Source organism: Vicugna pacos, chromosome 33 (genome assembly GCF_048564905.1).
Source record: "Vicugna pacos chromosome 33, VicPac4, whole genome shotgun sequence".
In the NCBI taxonomy this organism is placed as follows: domain Eukaryota; kingdom Metazoa; phylum Chordata; class Mammalia; order Artiodactyla; family Camelidae; genus Vicugna; species Vicugna pacos.
Genome location: NC_133019.1, coordinates 19,102,964 through 19,113,145, shown reverse-complemented (window position 1 = coordinate 19,113,145; position 10,182 = coordinate 19,102,964). Strand labels below are relative to the sequence as shown.

Sequence of the window (10,182 nt, the reverse complement as noted above, 5' to 3'; positions counted from 1 at the left end):
AGATGAAAGTCTCCTGGTAGAGAGATGGCTTTGGGTTCCTTTTTTAGAAGAGATGAAAGATTCGTACAAATCTACTGATTTGTTTAGCAGGAATGAACAATGCATGGCTTACATTTCAAGTGGAAACACCTGCTTATCTTTCATAAGTGCTCCTGGGCAGTAGATGCCCTAACTCCACGGAGCTCCCTCTATAAACGTGGGAACTCTCAGAGAGAAATGCCAGACCCTCCTCATTCTCCCTCTCTTGTGCTGCCAAGGACGTTGATATCCACTTGTTGGGTGGTTGCTTTTTGGTACAAATGGAAAGAGAAGAGAGAAGGAGTCATTGTTTTTTAAAACCGCTCATCGGTCTGATCTTACTCAATAGCCACCAGAGAGATTTGCTTGAATAATTTTGCCCACCCGACTCTCCTTTTTGTATTTTTCCTGAAACTTTCACACTTAAAAATAATCTTTTTGAGGATGAGAGTAAAAGCCAAGTCAAACACCGCAACGATTTAAATCATTTATTTTAACACAGGCATTGTTTTGCATTTGAACCTTGTCTAACACGCTTCATATCTAGAGAACACGTCTGAGAATAAGGACATAAAGGATTATTGGAAACAGTTTAACAAAAGCGCTTACGGCTTATTGTAGGTTTCAGAAACACAGAAAGGCCAGCCACAAAGAGCATCAAGATGAAACATTGACATACTTACACTGTACCTTTCAATGGGATATTCTGAAGCATTATTCCTAACAGTACATTTTCAGCAGTAAGGCCTCTTTGACCCTCTGGCACTCAGCAGAGTGTATTACTTTTACAGAGATGTGGGTTTTCCAGTGTAATTCCTATCTTCCCCACAACCTTAGTGGACTTCCTTGCACCACCCCCAGCACAGGCACACATGTATCTCGTAAACAAAGTAGCTTTTATTAGCTTATCATCAGTCAAAACCTTGTTAGTAGCAGTTGGAGTTTTATTAACAACACTGTATTTACAATGAAAAGGGGTAAATTATTTAGAGGGAAGACTCCAAAAATTAAAATAATCTCATTATCTCATTATTTTCATTTCAAGTGGATTTTACATGTAAAATTTATGGATATAGAAGTCCATTATCTAAACAAGTTAATAACTTATCACCTACTTATTAGTATTGATTCCCTCATGACTTACCCCATTTACGTGAATATTTACTTTAAACGATGATTATATCTTTTAGAAAAGAAGTTATGGGTATAAAAATTACTATTATAAATTACTATAGCGATACCAAAATGAATATTAAAAAGCAGCAGTTTGTATGTTAAAATACATAGATATTTGCTGTACTTCTTTAACGAAGTGTCTTATAAAAGTATAAAACTATAGAAGGGGCTATTTTCATGAATTTCCTGTTTTCTTGATTCTTGAGCCAGACCAACAAGCAAACCTTACAAACGGTGCAAGTGAACATTGGCCACCAATTATTATTGAATTCAGATATTAGATTCTAGTGCAGAGAAATAGGGCCCCAAAGTAGTTGTTTATCCTTACCTTAACTTACCTAATTGTTGATATAGCCCAAATTCAGTGAAATTTAATCTAACTTCATTTCACTACTGTAACATACATGCAGACTCAAGAGCATTTACCAAAAGAGATCTTGCAAGCTGATCATTTAAAAAACCAAGAATCTTAACACTACAACATTAGCTTTGAATATTTCAGACTTACACAGAAAACATAGGTCATGGTTTATGAAATTTTACCTAAATAATCAGATAAATAGAAAAAAAGGAAGGTAGAATTTACAAACATACATGAAACAAAGAATAAAATGTTATTTATTTTTTCTACCATACAAATTTGAATGGAAGTGTTTAGAACGGTTGATTTAAAATTCTATTATCAGTCTCTTTGAGCTCAGGATTGGTCAGAGCTTGAATTTTAAGAAAATTTATGGACTTAAGAAATAGCTTTCATGTTATTTACCACATTTTCATTAGTTTTGAGTTTCGTGGGAAAATGTAAGCTAGCCCTGGCATTTTGCTTCCAGGCAAGGCGATGATTCAGAGGATAATAATAATGTAGTCCTTTCTTGGATTTCTATCAGATCTCTGTACCCTTCCCCAACACCTACCATTATCCTTAATTTATATGGGTGAAACACACTAGGTGAGAAAAATGGAAACTCGAATTAGACCAGGAAGCTAATATAAACCAAACAAGACGAAATCCACTCATGTTGACCCTCACAGTACCAAGGTTCAGGACGACATGATTTCTGTAGTTCTGGCAAATTAGCTTCACTGCCACCTAGTTATTGGTCTTTATCTCGATTAGGAGAGAAACCCCCAGAAGTTCTGCACGGCAACAAAACAGTTAGGAAACCCAAGTTATCAGTGTATATGATGGGCTATTTAGTCTAGATCAGTTATTGAAGGAACCACAATGACAAGCCTTTAGAAGCTCTGCCTTGTAATTTCCAAGGATTTGGTAAATCATCTGGTGAAGAAGCCTGCGAATACCAAGGTGTCAGATCTGACTTGGTAGTACTTTAGGGACCTGACCAAGGCTACCACTTGTGACTGAAGTGTCTCTCTCATATGGAAAAAGTGTTCTAGCCTTAAAATAAAGAAAATTTTAAAATAGAAGGCTCTGGAGAAATGGAAGAAATCCTTAGATGTAAGGATGTCTCCCCAGTCATGTTCCCTTCCTAAGCAGAAATTCTGCAGCCAAGCCACCCTCCATACCATCCTACAAACTATTTCAAAGGCACTCCTAGGAGTACTAATGTTCTTTGGCTTACTAGGGATTCAGCTCCTCACCTAAAATTTCAACAAGCTCTTCAAACATGTGTCTCCTTGGCTCCATCATGGAGATAACAGGATGTCCTTATGAAAACCCGTTTCTATTTGAAAGAAAATAAAAAAGCCCAAACTCTGAACTTCCTAAATGTTGATGAGTCAAACAGGATAGTAATATTTGCTTCATCATCATCACCCCTACATTTAATTTAATGTTATGAGTATGGGGTATGGACTGGAAGAGGCAATACGAGCTTTGCTGTTGTGCTGAGATATTAGAGTTGTAAATAGCAATGAAAGGTATAAAAAAAAAAGTTGAGGGGAATGTAGAGCAGAAAGTAAAAACTGGGCAGTGAAAAAAATCAGAGATTCAGTTGGGGCTGAGGGGCAGAAGGCCAAGGACATACACAGAGGAAGAAAACAGCAGAGGAATGCTCTAAACAAGAATTTGTTGCCCACGGATTCAGGAAATCTAGATACAGAGTGTGGAGGAGAAAAAAAAAAAGAGAGAGAGAATTTGCCCAGACTAGATTTTAAAAAAAATATATACCTGTCCTTTCCATGGACACACTTATTTACACTTTATTCACATTACAAACTGTTGGTGGAGGAGGTCACGCAGTTTACTGGGAACGCCTCACAGTTCTGACTCCTTGTCATTTTCATCCAGGTAGTATTCATCGTCTGTGGTTGTGTCTGTGTCACAGTCTGAGTCTACTGGATCCTCTTCATAGATGTTAAGTGGTGCACTTGGAGATAAACCCTCTTGTGGCATCTGATTACTAGGAGAATTTGAACTTGCTGACACTGTTGGGTTAGGAGGGTTAATTATATCGTCTTTCAGGAAGCCAGGGTTCTTGAGAAAACTTGGTTTCCATAATCTTCCTTGTGTGAGTGACCTCTTTACATTCTCCAAGAAAGCCAGCTGTTGCTCTTTCCCAAAAATCCCGTAGTCAATAGGTCTGGATATAGATGTTGCAGACCTGGGACCCATTTTTGTCCTGTCGCTGTACAAAGCCCACCTTTCATCTTCCTCACTGGAGGGAAGTTCAGAAAAAGATTTGAATCTTCGACTGTACCCATTGTCGCTAGAGAATTCACCCCCCAGAGTCAGTCGACTCAGGGCATTGTCAATAGAAACGCTTTCAGAAAAATGGCGCCCCCTGACTTTCGGAGGGTGACTTTTGCGCAGCAGATCACCGTGTACATTGATGCTTTTTAAACTCTTTGAACGGTAGGGCTGTGGCTCAGGTTCCCACTCCAGCGATGACGCGCTCCTTTGTTGCTGCAGACAGCTGGCCAGTGGGATGCTCACTGTAGAGTTCTCTGTGGGCTCCAGTTGAAGAGGAGGGTTCAGCCTCCTCTGATGGTCAGGGAAGTCGGCTTCCCTGAGGCTGATCCATGTGGGTTGGGCCAGGGCCCCTGACTCTCTTTCCAAAATCTGAGCTGCGGTTACATCGTTAGAATTCTCGTGGTACTTTGCTTGTGATTCTGAGATATTTTTTAACTCGTTGTGATGTGGTTGTAAAATGCTGTTTGACTTTTGATTCCTCAAGTGTGTAGAAGCTTCTCTGTTGGAGATAGTAACCTGGGGGCGGTTCTCAGATTCTTCCACAGTCATTCCATCATTATTCAACCTGCGTGCATCTGTCGATTCTGCGGATTTTAAAGTAGGCTCGGGGGACAGTGAGTGGCACTCTCGTGAGGTGCTGAAGCCAGAACTGTTCCCACTTTGAGGAAAGATGGTAGCCACGTGTCTTCTGGGGCTTAAATCTTTAGCTGGACACTTTCTGCTTGCTTTGGACATGGCTGCCAGTCGGTGTTTAGCTGAAGATCTGTTTTTCCCCTTTTCTGGGTCACCCAAGCTGGTTTTATTTTTATTACTTCCTCCAGGAAGTGAAGGCTGATCCCATGCCAGCGTCTGCATTTCATCTTCAGCCTTGATCTCTGTCGTGTTCACCTCCTGACTTTGTTGAGTTAGCCCTCTGGGTTCAGACTGCAGACTGTCTAAGTCTCGTTCACCTGAACAGGCTTCCTCATCAAGCTGCAGTTTATACAGGGCTGGAGTAAGAGCAGAGGCTTGGCTTTCTGGGCCAGAAAGTGGTTTATCAGGTTTTTTGGGGAAATCTGTTCTAATTTCCCCTTTGGCTTCCCAAGGCTGCAGTCCATTGGCACCATCACCCTCAGCCATGCCTGTGACATCTTTCTGAAGACTGCCAGTAGCTGTAAAAGCTAGGCCACGACCTGCACACCCCCCAGGACTTCTTAGGATTTGGGAGTTTTCAACATCCTCTTCCGAGTGGGCTGGGAGGTTAGAAAAACCGCTGTTACCTGATTTAATGGATAGCTGACAATTTTCCAATTTCTCTTTCGTAACGTTTTCCCCCTGAAGCATTGATGATGTACGCAGCATTTCACTTTGCAATTTTTTCCCTTTCTCTGTCTTGCTTTGTGGATCACAGGGAGGTGTTTTAGCCACGTTGTGTGGGGAAATCTCTCTCGTTTTAGATTCCTCTTTATGAAGAGAGGCATCTGCCTCAGTGGAAGCCACTGCCTGTAATATAGGTTGGGAGGGTCCAATGCTTGGTGAGTGTGAAGCAGTCATGTCTTCAGTGGTGCGAGAAAGACAGTGACTGTTCTCCTGAGCAGAGCTGACCGGCATCTTCAGATCTTTAGATGAAGGTGTTCCTGGCTGCGCTTGTGTAGAGTAATTTAGTTTTTCTTTTTCTAAAGCTTTAGGTGATGTTTCAGTCCCCACTTTCGTTGATTCTGTAAGTGACTCGATGCTTTGTGTGTACTTTTGAAGAAGGTTACAGAATGTTTTGCTGTGCTTCCTCGGCAGAGTATAATATATTGAAACCACCTCAAGACATTTCACATTATCTTCATCACCAGAAACAGAAAGTACACTGGTAGTCTTTAATTTGTGTAATGTTTTCCCACCTTCTTTTCCTGACATGTCTGAGGAAACAGGAAAAGGGCGTCCATTTGGATGGGAAAACATGCCTGTTCTGGAGCCAGCAATCTTACCATTCTTTTCAGTGCCTTCTTGAAAGTATTCCTTTTGGTGGTGTCTTTTGCTTGAAGAACCACCCAGGACAGCTGAGTCGCTTCCCAGAGGGCGAATGAGTCTCTCCCAAGGCCTTTGTGTTACGGCAGAAGCATCTGTGTCTCCTCTCTCCTCTCTCCCAGCTGAGGGGTACGGTACCCCCGAGGGGCAGGACGCAGCCCTCTTGATGATGACCGGAAGTGGTCCTTTTCTAACAGAAGCAGACCCAGTGTTCGTCGCACCTGTCGTCCCCTCTGAGGCTTCAGGTGCCACTGAGACTGAGTCTGACACTACTTCACAACATTTGCTTTCCAACTCACAAGAGCCGGGACTGAATTTGTTTGGCGTGCACTTCCCTGCTGGGTCCTCCACGATCTTGTTGGTCTGGAATGGAAGTGGCTCACTCCTAAATGAAGAAGCTGCCAGCTCACTTTCAGACTTCCTGCTATTGATGAGAAAACTGGCCAATTTCCTCGGTAAGGTGCAATAAACTGTGTGAAGCTCAGGAGCCTTGGAATGGCTTTGGTTCTCCTCCAGGTGATGGCCGTCACTTGTGGGTGTTGAACAACTTTCTGTTTTGCTTAACTTTTCAATATAGGATATATGTCGTCTCACTTTTCCTTTCCCCTTTCCATCCCCGCAAAGAGGGTGTGAGTGGCCTTTGACAACATCCACCACTCCATCTACAGGCACACGATTAACATTACTCTTTGGGTTTTCTGAGAGGCTCAGGGAAAACTGACTATTTTGGTTCTTACAATCATTCTCTTTTTCTTCTCTTTCTCCCAGAGATGGAGCTTTGCCTGAAGGAAATTTCTGGGAGAACGCTGTAGTAGAAGGAATCACCAGAGCACCAAGGCGAGAATCATTTGATGGCGAGGAATCTGGCACTGTACCTGAGGACAGATCTGAAGAAGCACGTGGCATACTGTGGTCAGCCGACTTGCTACAGTTGGTGGAGTAAGTTGTGACACATTGTTCTTCTTTGGTATCTGAAATAGCAGGCTTTCCTGGAGACTCTGCATTTTGATTATCAGTACTCCAGTGGTTATTTTTAATAATGCTGGAAATATCGTCATCACTTACTGCTAATTCCTGGTGACAACCTTGATCTGGGCTGGGAAAAGCTGATGGCCTGCTGTCCTGAATGAAAGGAAGGGAAATGGCGGAGGCAAATTTTCTGTCCCCAGTATAACTCTTCTCTTTTCTTTGTTCGTTGGCTTTATGACTTTTGGAGCCATCTCTCCCGGAAATGACTCCAGGCAACCTTTTTGAACTTACTGTGTTAGATGCATTAAAAACAAATCTGCTACTCTGGGCTGAGTCCTGGGAGAGGGGATTTTGAAAATCAGGGAAAGGGGTAGAAATCACTGTCTGTGAAACAAGTTCACATATTTCACCCGCCATGTCTGTCTGATCCATCTTGTTTAGTTGTTTGTCCTTTTGCAAAATAGATTCATTCAAGTCTTTCTCATTATTCACTCCTGTGACCAAGATATTGGGGCGGCTTTCAGTGAGGGGTGGGCAGTCCACTGAATCACTGTTGGTCACGGTGACTTCCGTACAGCTTCTTGTTGGGAGAGACGCAGGCTTAATTTTCTGCAGAGTGACTGAGGGATTCTGAAAGGTGGGACTCTGAGGATTCCCTCTGTCATCGGGATTCTGAGGGAAGGAAGTTCTGAATGAGGATGCTAGAGTCTGGGTAATGCCGAGTGAGTAAGGTTCTCTGTTTACAAGTACTTCTGTAGGAGAGCTGTGCTGTTGAGAAGCTGACACACCAGATTTGCTGTGATAGCTTGAACCAGCCATGGAGCAAACATCTGGGGTGCTGAAATGAGCCGACTGGCTCCTACTACCTTGGGACACCTCCGTGCCCTCCAGTGTGGATGTCTGAGAATCAAACTGCCAGGCACGTGGCTCTTCCTGGTCTCGGGAAATATTTGCTCTGTAACTGGGAGAAAATGAGCCCCAGTGTTGAGAAGGAACACGATGGCCATGACCAGCCCGTGTACTATTTGCTTCAACGGAGATCATTTCAAAGTCTCTGTCAGAAGAAGTGAATGATTTCCTGCTTTGATGAAATCCAGACCAGGAATAATGTTCTTCCTGTTGGCCCCAGAAGGGACTTTGTCCAAATCTCTGTTCCCTGTTTCGTCCAAAGGTATTGCTGGAGAAAGGCCTAGTAAATGAGTTCTCTTCATGGTAGAATGGCATATTCTCTGAGTTCTCAAATGGGTCAGGACTCATTGCATTATCCATGGAGACATTTAAACCAACACTTGGGTAAACACTCTGTGAACGATAAAATTCATACCTCCTCTTCTCTTGAAAACACCTGGGGTACACATACTGGTCAGCAGGGTCAACTTCCATTGGTGATGGTGCCCTCAGGAACTCTTCCTGGTTCTGCCTATCTCTAGAAGAATCTGGTCTATTCCATATGATAGAGGATAAAGGAGTTCTCTTTGGGCTTTGCTTGTGGCTTGGTGGTGTAAACCCACACTTGGTCTGAGTTGTGGCTGGAAAATGTAAGCTTCTTGTTGTGAAATACCCTGTAGCTGGCAAGGCTGATCGTTCCCTGCTGTCAAAACACAGAGAAGTGCTACCAAAAGCACTCTTTTGCACGTAATCTTCTTCTAAGACTCTGGGCTCCCTTGTCCTGTACATATCATAAATGGTCCTCGTTCTAGGAGAAAAGGTTTTAAAACCTTCCCTAGGGGTTCTTGGTCTTAAGATGTCATAGATAGACATATTAGAGGTATCATTGTAGCAATTTTTGTGCCTTCCTGTGATATTACTGTGTCTGTTCCCACTGGAGTAAAAAGGACCGGACTGTGTTCTTGATCCATAGTTGAGAGGTGTTCTGGTATCCACTAGGCTTGGAAATTGTTCCTGAGCCAGTTTGCTATCCAAATCATCTAAAACTAAAAGGAGAATACAAGTCATTTTTTTTAGTATAGGATTTTACCATCTAATACTATTTTGAGTTGTTGAAGCCCCTCTTGAAGAAACATAATCACTTATAATTTTTAAATCATATTATCATAAAAGTGATGACATTAGTTCTGATTGTGTTTTTAAGATAGCTTTACTTTCACAAGGCTATAATGGAAGTTTCTTTTTCATACTTTTTCAAATCATACTTTTTTCAAAGTTAACCTTCCATAATGCCTTAAGATCATAAAGCTACATTTTTTTCCCTAACAATGAATTTTAACCATGGATTCTTTCAGTGAATTTTTTGTATCACTAGGTAGGTGTAATATTTCCAATTATGTTTACCTCAGGCGATGGGCGATGGTAATAGAAATGAAAGTCTGTAAATGACATGTGACTTCTCAGTTGTACCATTAAGAAAACAGAATTACTGCCAAAAGTTTAGCACCCAATTTACAAACATATTTAATTGGATTAGAACTGTGCTACATAACCTTGTAGGTTTGGTACTGTTACTATTCTCACATTGTAAATGAGGAAACTGAGGCATGAAGAGATTAAGGAAGTTGCCCGGGTCGGTCTCACACCAACTAGGTGAATCCAGGCAGTCTGTCTCCTGAGTCCACACGTGCAACCACTGTGCCATGAAAGTCACTTCCTATTTTTCCTTTTAATGAACTAAAGATGATTTCACTGTGAGCTCATAATGTTACGAGGATGTGAAGTTGCTGCTGTTGAAGAATACTTTCTCAGTACCAAGGTCAGAGCGTAAGTGTCAGTCAGGCCCCGGTGCCCTCCCTGTTATACCAAGGACCTGGGCCCCCCCCAAGACCCAGGGCTCATGCTTACTAGGACCACCGTCCCTGTGACCTCAGAAAAGCCACAGGGTATTTTTAGTTGGTTGGTATTTATTTTAATTATATTTACTAAGTCACATCTGACATCTTTCCCTCAATAAAAATCTGTCGGGATTTAAATAGAACCATCATCTTTTAAGGTTTTAAGATGCCTTGTAACAGATACATTTTATCATATTCATATCACAATAAATATGAGCAGATTGTGTATTCTTTGAAGAAATGGTCATTAAAAATCAAATCTAACATGAAAAATAAGTTAGGAGATCATTTAAATTGCTGAAGAAGATTTTGGTTTACAGAAACCTTTCCTTCTGAGTTACATAAAATGGTGCACCCTCTTAGGTTACTTAAAATTACTTGTCATTAAAAATTGTGATTTGTAACTCTTCGACAACAGAGGAGGTGAGGTACATCAGTATCTGAATGGGAGTGAGATGGACTTGTAATATGCCGATTATGTTAGGGCAGGGGCTGAAAGGGTTTTGGATGTCAGCTCTGGGTTTTCCCTATCCTATTTTATTTTATTTGTAAGTTGGCACAGCCAGCAAAAGAAATAGTCTT

General features: G+C 41.7%; 1 protein-coding gene across 8 annotated transcripts in view; it reads right to left on the bottom strand.

Moving 5' to 3' along the window:
* Window positions 1–491: 491 nt before the first annotated feature.
* EXPH5 (exophilin 5) overlaps window positions 492–10,182 on the bottom strand; it is an 88,754-nt gene continuing 79,063 nt past the window's right edge. For all 8 annotated transcript variants that reach the window (XM_072954035.1, XM_006217359.4, XM_031675527.2 and 5 more), the window contains one exon: window positions 492–8,748. In XM_072954035.1, the coding sequence (XP_072810136.1) occupies window positions 3,413–8,748 (5,336 nt within the window). In that variant the 3' untranslated portion in view covers window positions 492–3,412. The remainder of the gene's footprint in view (window positions 8,749–10,182) is intronic.